This window comes from Leptonychotes weddellii, chromosome 2 (assembly GCF_054177405.1).
Source record: "Leptonychotes weddellii isolate Sample4059 chromosome 2, ASM5417740v2, whole genome shotgun sequence".
Classification (NCBI taxonomy): Eukaryota; Metazoa; Chordata; class Mammalia; order Carnivora; family Phocidae; genus Leptonychotes; species Leptonychotes weddellii.
In genome coordinates, this window is record NC_138370.1 from 175,680,766 (window position 1) to 175,695,493 (window position 14,728).

Below are 14,728 nucleotides of genomic sequence, written 5' to 3' on the forward strand. Positions count from 1 at the left end.
ACTCCGCCACTGGCCAGATGTTATTTAACATGCTCACCAAGAAGCCCGTGTATATCATGGACTGATTTGTCGTTCTATGTATTTAATGCCCGTATCCCAGTAGCCCTTCTAACACTGTGCAGTCTGTTTTAAGCATTTAAAAAAAGCATCATGCTGCGAGCCAGCCTTCCCAGACTTCCCAGGGTGAGGATCCCCAGGGCCAGGGCTTGCACACGTGTGTTTTCTCCTGCCCAATGAGTCGCCACTCTGATTTGCTTCTGCTTCCGGAGCCTCTGACCAGGCGGTGACCAGCTCCTGGTGTGTCCTCTGCCAGACCCCAGTCCCATTGCTGCATAGCCCACCCCTTCCCTGGGGTCCTCCCACCAATCCTGGGAAGGAGCAAAGTGCTCTTCATTGCCCTTCTGGGCAGGGGGAAACTGAGGCACAGAGCCGTAGCCAACTCCCAGGGTCACAGAGCAGGGAGAGCTGGGATTGGAAGCCCAGACAGAACTGTCAAACAGGGCAGACAGACTGTCACATCCTCCAAGCTGTAAAGAGTGAGAAGTCAGGCACAAGGCGGGCGCTTCCTGAAGGTCTGTCCCCAGTGGAGGTGGGGAGCCAGGAGGGGTGACATCTGCCCTTCCAGCGCTGGAGCTGGGGGAGGGGGCGTGCTGGGGAGGAGGAGCAGGGAGATCTGACTTGTCCATGTCCCTGAGGACAGGAGGAGCTCAGGTCCTTGGAACCCGGGGCACGGACAGGGCTGGCACAGGGGCTTTGGGAGGGCCCGAGGCCTGTGCCTAGCGGACCCCTCCGCCCCGCGGGCCCCTCCGCCCCTCGGGCCCCGCCAGCTGACCCATATCCCGCCTTTCCCAGACCAGGCAGGCCGGGGGCCTGGTGGGTCCAGGCCGGGAAGGCCGGGCGGGGGCTGGCGGGGGCTGGCGGGGGCCGGGGCGGGGCTGGCCGAGGGGTCGGACCGCCCCTTCCAGCGAGGGCGGGCCGCGCGCGCGCGCGCCTTTAAATGCGGCGGAGCCCCCCGGCTCGCGGTGTCGGCCCAGAAGGAGCTGGCTCCTCTCCGGTCCGCGCGCCCCGCCCGGCATGCCCCTGTGGCCCCGCTGCCTGCCCGCCTGAGCCCCTGGCGCATGTGGCCGCGCGCCCGTCCCCGTCCCCTCCACAGGCGGCCGCCGCCCGGCCCCGGCACGGCCTCGGCGTCCCCGCTGGTCCCCGGCCGGTCCCCCGCGCTGCCGCCCGCCCCCGGCCCCGCCGCTATGCCGGCGCGCGCGCTGCTCCTGGCCGCGCTGGCCGCGCTGGCGCTGGCCCGAGAGCCCCCGGCGGCGCCGTGTCCCGCGCGCTGCGACGTGTCGCGGTGCCCGAGCCCCCGCTGCCCCGGCGGCTACGTGCCCGACCTGTGCAACTGCTGCCTGGTGTGCGCGGCCAGCGAGGGCGAGCCGTGCGGCCGCCCCCTCGACTCGCCGTGCGGGGAGAGCCTGGAGTGCGCGCGCGGCGTGTGCCGCTGCCGCTGGGCGCACGCCGTGTGCGGCACCGACGGGCACACCTACGCCAACGTGTGCGCGCTGCAGGCGGCCAGCCGGCGCGCGCTGGAGCTCTCGGGGACGCCCGTGCGCCAGCTGCAGAAGGGCGCCTGCCCATCGGGTAAGCGCTCGGCCCGGGCGACGGCCGCGGGGTGGGGGGGAAGGCGCCCCCGGGGGAAACTGAGGCGCAGAGCTAGGGAGGAGCCTCGAGGTCAGCACTGGCTGGGCACAATGGGCAGAAATCATCTAACCTGACCCCTGGCCTTCCGGGTGGGGAAACTGAGGCCCAAAGTCACAGAAGTAGTTAAGAGTGAAACCCGGTGCCCTCCTGACCACCCTAGGGGTCTGGTCTAGCTCTCTGCTTCCCTGTCTCTCTCTGGCCCCATCAAAACGTAACTGTCTTGTGTATCATTTCTGCTGCTCCCATATTCCTGCTCTGTCCGGGTGCTGGGTGGAAAGCAATCTTTCCTGGCCTTAAATCTAACCCAGAACAGATGTTCTCTTGAGCGACATCCAGTGTTTCCTTTCTTTTTAGCTGCACTTAAGAGTTCACGTCTCTAGAGAGCTGTTTGGGAATGGTGAGCCAGCATGTGGGGTCTCTGAGTGGCTTGGGGCCTCCTGGGACAGGCTGCTGAATCAGGGACATCCTTTGTCCCTTCAAACCCTAGGACAGCCTCCCCCCACCCGGAGCTGGCCCAGAACTGCTTCTTGCCACACAGCTTGACCCTGTGCATGGAAGAAAATGCTAGAATACCCTGCCGCCCCTTTATTTGTCTAGGGCACTTCTTAGGAAGGCGGTTCAGTAGGTACTTGCGGTTGCCATGTGCTTGGGGCTGAGCCCCAAGTTCGCAGCGATGAGTCGAGCCCTGTGTATGCCCTCAGTTTCCAGCTGGTGGGGGGAGACTCTGACCACCGGGCCCGGCTTTGCGGGCCCTGGGAGCACCGTGGGGAGTCCAGCTGCCTGGGGTGCCGAGAAGCCTTCAGGGATGAGGAGGGTCTCACCTGAATCCCGCGGATGAGGGGGGACAGGTTCTCCAGGTAGTGGTAGGGAACGGTTCTCTGGGAAGAGGGGAGAGCGTGAGCTACCACGTGGGGAGCACGGAGCCAGGAGCAGCTGGTGGGGAGTGGGATGCATGGGGTGGGGGGTGCGACTCCCGCAGCTGGGCCGGCTGGTGGGGATGGGGGACGAATGGCCATAAGCGTCCTGCCATTGGCTTAGACTTCATCCTGTAGGCCAGACTTCCCCCAGTTGTGTCTGGTATTCTGAAAATAAGTGTCTCATGGCCCAGAAAGTTTGGGAACATAAACACCGTCCATGCAGTGGTGATTCACACTACCTTGGAGTCTATCAGAAGTTCTGAGAGAACCTGCAGTGAGAAACAAACAAACAAACCCACACACACAAAATCATAAAACCCAGGGTTTTCCAAGAGAATTTCAGCAGAGAGCTCTTCTTTCCTGGCAGAACGCGTATGTGCTCCCCCTGGCACCCTGGGGTTCTGGGGAGCCCGGTCTGGGAAGACTGTGTAGGATTAAATATTATTTGGGGGGGCCAGTGAAGGGCTCTAAGGGAGGTGAGGGCGACAGTGTCAGACTTGTGTTTAGATCGTGCCCAGGAGAGCGAGGGATGAGGGCGCCAGGCCCCACGGAGCGTCTGAGACGGGCATTGGCAGTGAATGAGCCACCATGGCTACACCTCACAGGTGGCCCTCTGCCCCGGGGCTTGGCACTGGGGGCGCCACCTCAGGCCATGCCGGTGGCTCCGAGAGACCGCAGGCTCAGGGCGAGGCGCGCCCGCCCACTACAGCTTGGTTGTGTCCATGGGGCCCCCCAACCCTGACTCCCCCGTGTGGGGGATGCTGTTAGAATAAGGTTCCAGGGCCAGGGGAGGGGAGGTCCCAAGCATTTCGAAACCCTCATTTTTTGAGGATGGAGTCCACATTTGTGAAGTACCTTGTCTGTGTGTCCAGCTGGCCCGGGGCTGGCGACAAGGGAACCATGATGGGCAGACCCCATCTGTGCCCTGGAGAAACTCGACAGCTGGGGAGACACGTGGGAGGGTGAGAAGACAGGAGGAGCCTGACCCCAGACAGGTGCAGAGGTCACTCCACAGGCAGGAAGGGCACGATGGGAGGAAGGGGCTGCCAGCGTGGAGGTCACGGGCTGGGGCTCTAAGGCTACTGACCCCCGTCTCCTCTTCTGTAACGCGGGTGGGGCTGGCAGGGATCAATGAGCCAGGGTGTGTGGGCACGTGCCCCCTACTGAGCCCTCGGTAGACCACTTATTTGTTCACGGGTGACTGTCCCTGTTAGGACCACCACCGTGTCTGGTTTATCTGGCCAGGTCAGCTTCTGTGCTGAGCTGTGGAAGGTGAGTTGGAGCTCTCCCCGCAAAGGATGGGCGGGACAGGAGGGACCGGAGCAAAGCAGAGGCAGAAGGAGCGACCTCTCAGGTCCAGGCCTGACCCAGCCAGAGCCACAGGGGCAAGGAAGCCGGGAGGGAGCCGGGGCCTTAAACAGGGGGGTGGGAGACCTCAGTGCTGCTGGGAGGGCGCTCGGGGCTGGGGTCGGTGCTCACTGTGCACGTTATGGTCTGTGTGGCCCCGCCCTCGCTCCTGGGCCCTGTGCCATCAGATTGCCCCATGCACAGGGACCGCAGACATCCAGGTTTCTGCCAGTTACACTCGCTAAACCCAGCCCTTACAGAATACTTGCTGTGCCGGATGGGGTCTCTTGCTCGCGCTGTTTATCTGCCTCTGCCAATCTGGCCCTTCGTACAGCCCAGATGCGCTCAGGGAGGCAGGGGGCGGTCAAGTGATTGGTCTGAGGTCACTTGGCCAGGAAGTGACCGAGCCAGGCCAGGACCCCCGCTCTGGCTGGCTTTGAAGGCGGCGCTGTCACGGGGCCCAGGCTTTCTTCTGCAGGTGGGGGACAGAAGGTCCCCGAGGGCTGGAGTCCAGGTCCGGCCAGGGTGTCCGGCGCCACGGGGCTCAGCCTTCATCGAGTGTCACTGACAGCGTCCACTCCATCCCCGCCCTCCCGAGGGTCTGTCCCGAGGTCACTGGGTGATGTCCACGTGTAGTGGCCGGCGAGGTGCTGCCCATCCCGGGCTTCTCTGCACAAAATCCCCACCGTCTCCACCCTCAACTGGGCCTGCCTTCAGATGTCCAGGCACTGACGACTCAGGTCCAGTCCCCAGTGCCCGGCTTGTCCTCTGCTGACCTGGTCCTCAGCTGCACATGTTTGTCATGTCACCTTCCCCTGGCTCCTCACTCCCATCCACAGGCGAGTCCTCAGCTCCACCTGGAACCTGCCCCCGAGCCGCCCTCGATCCTCCTTGCCCCAGCACCACTGGCCTGCACCGCCCCACCTCCCTCATCTCCCTCCGGTCACTTCTCCCCGCAGTGACCATGATAACCTGGATCAATGCATTCTGCCCGTCCCCAGCAGGAACCCCTCGGCAGCTCCCTAGCACTGACTGACCCGCGAGGCCCTGTGCCGTCTGGCCCCTCCCACCCCGCAGTGCCACCTCATCCTCTGTGCTCCTGCCTGCCCTTCTGCTCCCCACCTCAGGGCCCTTGCACATGCTGGGCCTGCAGCCCCAGATGCCCATTCCTCACCTTCATAGAGCCATGTCCTCCTCTGTCTGGGCCTAGATATCCCACCACCCCTGAGCCACCTTCCCTGACACCACACCCAGACAACCCCTTCCTCAGCCTCATGAGCACACCACGGGGTTCCAGCAGACCCTCCCTTCACCAGTGTGACCAGGCTTCTCTGCAGTGTCTCCATCTCACCGGCTCTGAGCCCTTGATTCCCTGCGAGGCCCGCTGCAGCACCCGGCGCACGGTAGGAACTGTGGAATGAATGGATCATCTGTTCAATAGGTGAATCCCCTATGACCCTCGGATCCTCCTTGCATACCCCCAGTGAAGGGGGCTCACTACCCTTCCAGGAGCTTTGCATATCCCCATCTCCCCTGGCAGCAGGGGGACTGCGTGGTGTGGAGAAGTGTCTGTCAGTGGGTTAGTAACATGGAGATGAACGTGCTCAGCGTGTCTACAGGGAGAGGAGGCTTCCTTGTTCACCTAAGCAGAGCCCCGTGACCCTCAAAGCCTCCCTGCCCACGACTCAGACAAATAGGTCTATGTGCATACAATTAATTCAAAACTTAGAGCCCAAGGGCAATTTACAACGTGGCATTTGATAATCCGCGTGGATTGTGCAAGCCCAGCGCAGGTTCCGACGGTGTCTCTCCCTGTTTTATTTATTTAAGAGCTTTGCTCGATGTTTGAGTTCTAATTCCCTTCGCGGCTTCCTGCGTATGTCTTGGATGGAATTCAGCGCCGGGGACCGGGCAGGATGACGCCTCCCGTCCTTCTCCCCCCCTTGCCCTCACGCTGGACAGCAGAGCCCAGCTGCAGCCTCTGGCCCTTCTGAGCCAGGAGCCCCGTCAGAGGGGAGCGGAGACCGGGGTACTGAGCAGCCGTGCTTTGTGACCAGGGGCCCAGGGAGCACCCCCACCCTCTGTGCTCCTGTTGTCGGCCTGGAGGTGCGCCCGGGGTCCCACAGCAAGCCCTGGGGTCTGCCTGCTCAGGCTTCTCCCCTTGCCCTGCACCTCCACACAGCGGCCCGAGGGGGTGTCGTAAGACTTGGATCTCCCTGCCCAAAGCCCAGCCATGGCTCCCACTGCCTTCAAGACCAAGCAAGCACAAACTTCTGATGCCGCCTGGCCTCGCCTTCCTGCCCGGCTTCATCACATTAGCAGATCCCTATGAAACCCCTGCTCCTGTCTCGTGAGGGACAGATGACTCTGTGTGGAACCCAGCTGAGGGAGACACCGCCGCCAGAATGGGGGAAGGGGAGATCAGGAAGGGCTTCCTACAGGAGGTAGCATACAGACAGCCATTGAGGGGTGGGCACAAAGAGCACCCGTGCAGAGAAGGATGGCGGGAAACGCTGGGAGGATGACCCAGCATCAGGAGGCAAAGAGCCACCGAAGGTTTATGGGTAACAGGTGTGCAAAATGGCAGAGGGGGCCCAGCTAGTGGGAGGCCAGTGCCCTGGGTGGGGAGAGCTGATGAGGCCTGAGGGTGTCCGACGGGGGCTGGTCAGGGGGCTGTCAGGGCGGATGAATGGCGGGGCCTCTCCTGGAGGCAGGGCGCCTGGAGGAGCAGGTTTGGAGAGGCAAGGTGATGAGTGCAGATTAGGTACGAGGGGCACCTTGGTGCGGAGGGTTTCCAGTGGGGACAGGGTTCCGTGGCAAGAGACTAGCTGATGAGCGACTGCGTCCGCGTGTCCATGGTGGGCACCTGGCTAAGTGAGCGGTCTGTCCTCCCGAGGGTCTGAGTATTGCCTCCTTTCGGGCCTTGCTTTGAGGGAGAAAAGCCACCGGGTTTACCAAGGTCAAGGGCGAGACACCAGGCTTGTGCTTCAGGCTGCCAAAGCCTTAAACACACATTATTTAGGTCTTGTTGTCATGGCCCTTTATAAGAAAAAGCTCAGCAGGGGCAGGGACCTACCCCAGGTGGGGAGGAACAGCTCTGCCCAAGCCTAGGCCCCCTGATTCTCCATCTGCTGTGCTGCATGCTGGGCAGATCTCCAGCGTCTTGAGGAAGTGGCTTTTCTGTTTGATTTTGATAAGGGTGTTAAATAAGCAGGTAAGAAAGAGAATAAAGTCACAGACTCCTTGTCCTCAGCACAGAGAAGATGTGGCTGGGACGTATATGTGTGTGCCCTAAACGGAACACCAGGTCTCATGTAGGGGGGAATCGGTGAACCCTTGGAGTTATGCAGTGCACAACCTGCCCAACTGTATGCTTTAGCCCCTATAGCACAGGATAGGCAGAGCCCAGAACTGGGACTCAGTTCTGTTCTCCACGTCCAGCTGCTCAGGGGTGTGTCCCAGCTACCCCACCTGCAAGTCTCCTAAGTTCTCTGCACCTCAGATTTATCTGTGAAATGGGACCTTTCTGGCTGGGTCCCTGGACAATCAGTGAGGTGAGGAATTTAAAGTGCTTTGCACAGCGTCAAATCTAACAGACTTTAGTGTGAACAGACCTCAGTGCCGATAAGTGGGTGTTTCTGACATAAATGGAATTTGTGAGAGAGAAGGAGAGGTAGTGGAGGAAGGAAGATGCTGGAAGGCCATGTTTGTGGAAGGGCTACCATGTGCCCAAGGGAGTTCTACTGACCTTGTTCAGTGCACGACCCAGCTGGGGAGCCTGAGCCCAGAGGAGTCAGCCGCTGTACCAGTCAGGCCAGAGAATGCTTCCTGTTGGAGGAGGGCCTGGGGCTGACCCCACCTTGGCTTCCATGGTGACCCAGAGTCCTGCCTGGCCTGTGGTACCCTTTTGGTAAAGGACAGACAAGCTAATGGCATGAGGTTAGCACATTACAGGAGCCAGACTGACCCCAAGCCGAAGACTGGCCAAGCTGGGTGCCCCTGGGCAGGACAGCCCATCACTGGCTGAGGACCAGCCCAGAGCAGAGGAGGGACCTGGGGTCAGCGTCAAGGGACCTGGCTCTGGGCCTTGGGTGGGGGGTTCTCCTGGCCCAGGAAATGGGCAAAGATCCTGCCTCACAGAACAGCTTCGAGAGTTCACTGGTCTCATAAACGTCCGGGGCCCAGCGAATGGCGGCTGCTGGGCAGGACCCGTGCAAGGGGGGGAGCCCTGCATCCAGGGACAGGAGCCTGGGCCTGAGGGCCACAGACCGCAGCACCATGCCCCTGGGAGCCACAGTGGGATCTGGAGCCCCTGTTCTTGGCTCGGGGGGGAGGCAGTCACTTGGGGACAGGCAAGTTTTCAAGATCAAGAAAAACACAGGGAACTGTTCTAAGGACTAATTAGACCCGGGAGGCAGCTCCTGGGGCTTCAAAGCCTGCCCCTGGTGGGTGCGTGGGGCCTGCGGGTGGGGGCTGGGGCCGTGGAGGGGCCCCTGAGATGGTGCATTTGTCCCCACAGAGCATTCGTGCACCCCCTTGCGCATTCACTCATTCTCTCACTGCTCCCTGCTCAGTGCTGTGGATTGGGGGCACCCAGGCAATGAGGACAGTCCGAGGGACACGCCTTGGGAGGGGTTCCGAGGGGCTGTGGAACCCAGAGGGGTGGTTGTGGTCACTGAGCCTGCTTGAAGGATGAGAGAAGGGCAATTGCTGACAGAGGGAACCAGAGCTGGGGGTACAGAGGGGAGAGTGGCAGTAGGCGAGCCTGCAAATGCAGATGGAACCCGGACACCCAGGTCCTTGAATGCACTGATAAGATGTTGTCATCTAGTCTGCAGGCTGTGTATAGCATTATGGACAGATGGGCACAGCTGGGGCTTTGTGGTCATCTGCTGATGGCCCTTCCATCCCAGCTCATAGCTAACCACTGGGTGACAGGTGGGGGCTTCTTCTGATAGACTAAGGGCAATGACCTCAGGGTTAGCGGAACAGACCTGGGTCTCTGTCCCGGCTGCCCATTATGTGCTGGAGGGGTGGTGCCTACAGATGGGCAGGCTGTGCAAGGGAAGCTGGGCGCACCGTGATCTTTGTTAATAATGGACTCGTACAGTTCCCAGCCTGCGTAGCAGCAGTACAAAGTGGCCCTGCGGAACGTCTGAGCTAGTCAGTTTCCCACTCCGGGCCTCGGTCTCCCCATCTGTTCCATGGCATTACGACTGTCCAGAGCTGGCATATGGTGAGTCCTCTTTCAGGGTTTGCCACTGTCCCTGAGCTCTGCCAGGCAAGAATGTTGGGTCGGAGCCCGGCAGCCCAGCTCCTCTCCCTGCTGTGCGTGGTCCCAGGCGCTCGCTCGCATCCTGGCTGTGCCCCTTCCCCTCCCCGGTGGCGCCACAAGACACCTGGCCCTGATTGCTTTGCTCTGTGTCAAATTCCTCCCAACTAGAACTTCCAAGTCCTGTGGATTACAGTTTATTTTTGAAAACAAAATAAAACAAAATGCTAACAGCTGAATCTGGTCGGGACTGACTGTTGACTTCAGAACTTTGGCTGGAGGACGGGGTGGGGGTGGGGGTTGTCAAAACCCCAAATAAACAGCGTCTGCTTTCCAGCCGTGGGGCCCAAGGTTTTCATGTGGGAAGAAGCGGTGGGAACCGAGTCCTCCCTTCCCACTGATTCATGGGGTGATTCATCTGTGTGTGGGGAGGAGGACCAGGAAGCTGGCCCTGCCCCGCCCCACCACCCCCTCCCCACCACCCACCACGGTTGGTCTGCTTAAAGGGACAGGGCCTGGCAGGGCCCAGGTCACCAGCTGGCTGACCCTGGAGCCCCATGGGGGTGCCCCAGGCCCTGGGTCAGGGAGGGCTCAGGCTCTGAAGTCTTTGGGACCTGGATCGAGGCATCCCTGGGCTTCCCTCTGCCCCATCCCCTGTCACCCTGTGCTGTGCCTGGCTGGTCACTCGTCTGTACTTGGCGTAGAGGGCACACAGAGACACTCAGCATGCGTGGATTGAATATGCCCCATGTGAGAGGGAGTGCCAAGGGCGGGGCATTATTCTGGGAACCCCGAGGAAGGAGAGACTCATTCTGCTGGAAGAAGCCTGCCAGGGGCCTGCCTGGAGGAGGTGGGATTTGAGTTGTGCCCGGGACAAGCTGGAGCATCTTGCTAGGGAGCAGTGGGGAGTGGTCTGTGTAGGTGGGGCACAGAACGGCGGGTGATGGAACAGAGACTTGGGGTAAATGGCCCAACAGGTTACACAGCTGAGGGGGTGACACCTGATGTGGCCCTTGGGGACTGCCCAGCCCAGCACGGCACGGTGGGCACGCACCTCGGCTGGGGTGAACCCAGCACATGAGGGAGACCTGCAGACCCTGCCAAGCCCCGACCCGTGGAAGGGAGAAGGGCCTGGGGCGGAGGTCCTCTGAGGTCCCAGGGCCACGGGAATTACCTGGTGAGGAGTGTCCCGTTAGAGACCAGAACCCGACAGGACAGCAGTTTCTGTGACTGGTTTCCTTCCTCTGCCTGGAGGCAAGAGCATGGTTTGGGTTTCCAGGGGCCTCGGGGTAGGGGAGACCGAGCTGGCCTTAGCCCCCACAGCTGACTAGTGAAACTGTAGAGTTTCAGGGACAATTCGCAATGCTGCGTGGAAATAAATGTGTGGAACCAGAGTGGGACCAGCCCCTGGGGCCCTTGTTATTGTGAGCTCTGAACCCTAAACCCCACCCCTCCGAGGGTTTTGCCACCTGGGGGAGGGCTCCCAGGCAGGTAGCCCCTGGCCTCCTGCAGTTGGTTGGGCGAGGGGCCTCAGCCATGGCCAGCCACAGGCCATGTCTCCCAGCTGGGCTCCGGCCACCCCGGGACAGGCCGCCTTTGATTCAGGCTGACCACAGTGGCCTGCGCCCCCATGTCCCACGCCCACTGCCTGGCTGAGAGACGGACATCATAGAATTGGTGGGTGGGGCTTCCTCTCCACCCCTGACCTTGGAGCCTGAGGCAAGCCCTCTCCAGACCCAGAGTCCCAGTCCGGGCATAATAGACAGTCAGGGCATGAGGGAGCCACTGGGGATGGGTGAGGGGCTCCTAAGGAAGCGAGCCCCCGGCCCAAGCTCGGAACGTGCCTTCTCCAACTCGATATGTGTCTTCGGGCAGGAGGATTTATCACCCAGCCCCACAGTCGCCCCACCTTTGAGAGGGAGGCAGTGACCCCCGCCCTGGCTGCCCCCTGGACATGGGGAGAATAGTCGGGATGTGCCCACAAATGTTTATGGGGCATGCAGGGTGGCCACACTCACCATGACCTCCTGTCCCTCTGGACAAAACGGAAAACCAGATTCTCACTAGATCCTCATGCCTCAGCTGCAAAACTAGCCTTCACAGGCCAAGCCCTGTTTGCTCACTGACCCAGGTGCCAGGGGGCATGGTGGGCTCCCCTGGGCAGGGAGCTTCGCACCCGCAAGTCACATTCCTACCCAGTTCCCACAGGGCAGGAGGGGTCATCTTCAGTCTCAGTTTCAGACTAGGAATCAAGGCCCAGAGAGGGCGAGTGATTTGCCTAAACCACACAGCTGGAGGAGGGGTGCCCAGCCAAGCCCGGCATGCGCCCAGCTCCAGGCATAAGCTCATTCGGGGACCATGGGTTCCAGGTAGCGCCAGTCTCCGGGGGGGACCTGAGGGGTCTCGGCACATGCCCAAGCAAGGGAGACCAAAGGGGTGTGGGCCCCGTGCCACCCACATCCCTCAGGCCTGCAGTTCTGGCAGGCGGCAGCCCCCGCTGCTGACAGCAGCAGAAATCTGAGCCGGCAAAGGTTCCAGGGGGGTTCGTGAACCACCCGGCAAGTTGGACTTGGGGCCTGGCCAAGTTGGATAGGGGGCCCTGGCGACTCAGACATCGGAGCCCCGCGGGGCCCAGGAGGGGGTCACACCATGGCCAGACTGGGGCAGCTTGGAAGGGCGAGCCGGGGGCCCCTGCCGGACCCTTGCCCAATCACTGCTTTAGCCCCAGGGCTGGAGCAACAGGCCAGAGCCGCAGGGGAGGGGACGGTTGCCTCAAGCCGGGGCACTGCCGTCTATCAGAGAAAGGGTCAGGGCCCCCGGGGGCTGGCCCAGATCTAGCTCCAATGTCCTGTCACTGCTCACAGCCGAGGGCAAGTGTCCTCACTGCTCTGAGCCTCCTGGCCTGCTTGGTGGCGTCCAGTGAGGTAATGTGAGGAAGCTCAGCATTCGCTATTCTTGGGGCAAAGAAGCCCCCTCCCAAACGTCTGGGTGTCACTGTGCTGCTGAGTTTGGGGCATCGCTGAGGGTCTCCGAGCCTGGTGGGGTCCCTGGGGGAGCTTCCTCCTGGGTGGGGGTTCGGGCGCCTCACTAATGCTCCTGGTTCTTCCTGCCAGTGCAGGTCTCCACCAGCTGACCAGCCCACGGTACAAGTTCAACTTCATCGCGGACGTGGTGGAGAAGATCGCGCCGGCCGTGGTCCACATAGAGCTCTTCCTGAGGTGCGTGAGCCCCTCCCAGGCGTCCGCCCATTCTAGCACCGGGAGCAGGTGAAGCCAGGTGCATGTGGGGTCAGGTGGGTCTCCCTGACACCTCCGTGGCGTGTACCCTTGGGGAGGGAGGCCCACTCTCTGCCCCTGGTGTCCTCGCTGAGGGGAATGGATACACACCTGCACCCTCCGGGCTGCAGGTTTGCTAAGCAGGTGTGTCCCGGGGCAGGGGGCGCCCTGGTGTCACAGAGGCTGCCTGAGCTGGTTCTGGGAAGCACTGCCACCCCAAAGGCTGATCGCCCGTGGAATCCTGGGGTCTCCTCCCAGAGAGACCTCTACTTCCCAAAGAGAAAACATTGGCAGCGGGTCGTCTCAAGTTAAAAGTGTTTCTTCCTTCTGTCTGACTTCACCTCTTGGCCCGTGTGTGTGGAGGGGGCCACCAAACCGCCCAGATGAGGCTCGTAGGGTCTGAACCCCTCCACGCTGATGGGGGACAGAGGGAGCCAGGCCCCTGTGCACCGGAGTGGACAGTCACCCCGCAGCCTCGGGCCAGGGCACTGGGGCCTTGTACGTTTGCGTGGCGCTTTCCCCGGGGGGTTGGAGGCAGGCTGGTGCCGTGATGCCGACACTGAGGCCCATGGGGGTCCCTGGGGGGTGGGCAGAATCGCTCACGCCCTGATCTCTGGCCCCAGCATGGGGCTTCCTGCTCACTGGGCATGGTGCTTGCCCAGTGGGAGCCCTTGTCACGAGGTGTCACTGCCCCCCATCTCTGGAGGGCGGGGACTGTCTTCACCCCTGATGGTGCCTCACGGGGCGAGCAACAAACAGCATGAGCCCCCCATCAGAACAGCAATGCCCTTGGACCAACTGTGTGCTCCGAGCCCTGGTGGCCGCTTTGCCAACATGTGTCTCAACAGCCCTGGTGAGTGCCCACCTCTTAGAGGAGGGAGCCGGGCATAGGCAGGACTCACCCTGAGTCAGGACCAGGGGCCCACCCCTCCGTGCTGACTGACACTCTGCACCCCGAGGCCCTTTCTGCTCTCACGCACGGCTGAACCCCAGATGCTAGGCTTTGATGTTCCCGTTCCCTGGGTGTGGAGTGAGGCAGGGGACCTTCTCCAGGCCCACAGAGCTGCCGAGTGCCGAGCTGGGCTTTGACCCCAGGTCTCTCAGGCCCCAGAGCTGACCCCTTACCTGCCCTTTCTGCAGGCTCCAGACCCCGAGACATGTCATTGAGGAAATTACAACTGGACATGCTAAGTGGCACATCCCTGGCCTTGTCAGTGGCTCAGATGGGGCCAATGTCTTTCTAGAAGGCTCCGGGCACCAGGCTCCAAGCCAGCTAATTGCTGACGGCAGTCTAGCCTGGCAGGCGGCAATGCCTTTGCCACATCAGCCTTGGAGGCCCATGTCCCAGTGGGCGGGTGGGCAAGACCAAGCGGTCCAGATCCCAGACACAGATGAGATGCTCATCGAGCCTGGGAGCCTCGGCTGTGACCCCTGACCTGGGGGAGGAGGCCGCCGGCGGCCTCAGGCCCCACGTGCAGACAGCCAGCTCCTACCGTGGGTGCAGGAAGCGGTCAGGTGCAGCCCCTGCCCCGGGCCACACTCAGAGCTTGGCGGCGGTGGAAGCTGACCGTGGGAGTGGACAGAGGCCACGGTCCCCCTGGGGCCGAGTGGCCAGGCTGCCTGACCCAGACGAGGCCCTCGTGTCCTGGGCCACGGCGTCTGGGGCCTGCTACCATGTAGGGTGATCGTGGGCATTAAATCACTTTGTGTCTGGCTTGGAGGGCTTGGTGACGTGAGCCCCTGACACTGGTCCTGCCCGCGAGGCAGCCTTCTGCACTCCCTCACGTCCCTGAGACGTTCCCCCTCGTGTCCCAGACCCCTGGGGTGCCCTTTCTCCCTCACCTCTGCTAAGCAGCCTCAGACACTGAGTACCTGCTCCGTCCGGGCCCCTCTGGGGTGGCAGAGAGGGTCCTGAGCTGCGTCCGGCCTTCCTCCTCCCTGGCATCCTGGCCATGGGCCGGGGTTCCTCTCGGCTCTGGCGAGGCTTGGGCATTGTCACGCATCCGTGAATTCTGATCTCCGACCATTGGACCCCATGTACGGAGGCAGAAGCCCTGTGTGTGTCTGAGCGCGCACCCCGCCCGGCTCCGTCCGGTGTCCCTTGCCCTGAGTCTCCGGGAGGACAGTGCCTGGTGCAGAATTCACGGAGCAGAGCCTGCCATCGGCACTGGGGGAGCACACCGCCCCCCAGTGCTACCCTCTCCCTGTGTAGGCAGATCTGCCCCCCC

The 14,728-nt window shown here is 62.0% G+C and overlaps 1 protein-coding gene across 1 annotated transcript in view; it reads left to right on the plus strand.

Moving 5' to 3' along the window:
* Nucleotides 1-1,014: 1,014 nt before the first annotated feature.
* HTRA3 (HtrA serine peptidase 3) overlaps nt 1,015-14,728 on the plus strand; it is a 23,521-nt gene continuing 9,807 nt past the window's right edge. Inside the window, exons 1-3 of the mRNA XM_031020497.2 lie at nt 1,015-1,629; nt 12,344-12,491; nt 13,641-13,710. Coding sequence (XP_030876357.2) covers nt 1,119-1,629; nt 12,344-12,491; nt 13,641-13,710 — 729 coding nt within the window. The 5' untranslated portion in view covers nt 1,015-1,118. The remainder of the gene's footprint in view (nt 1,630-12,343; nt 12,492-13,640; nt 13,711-14,728) is intronic.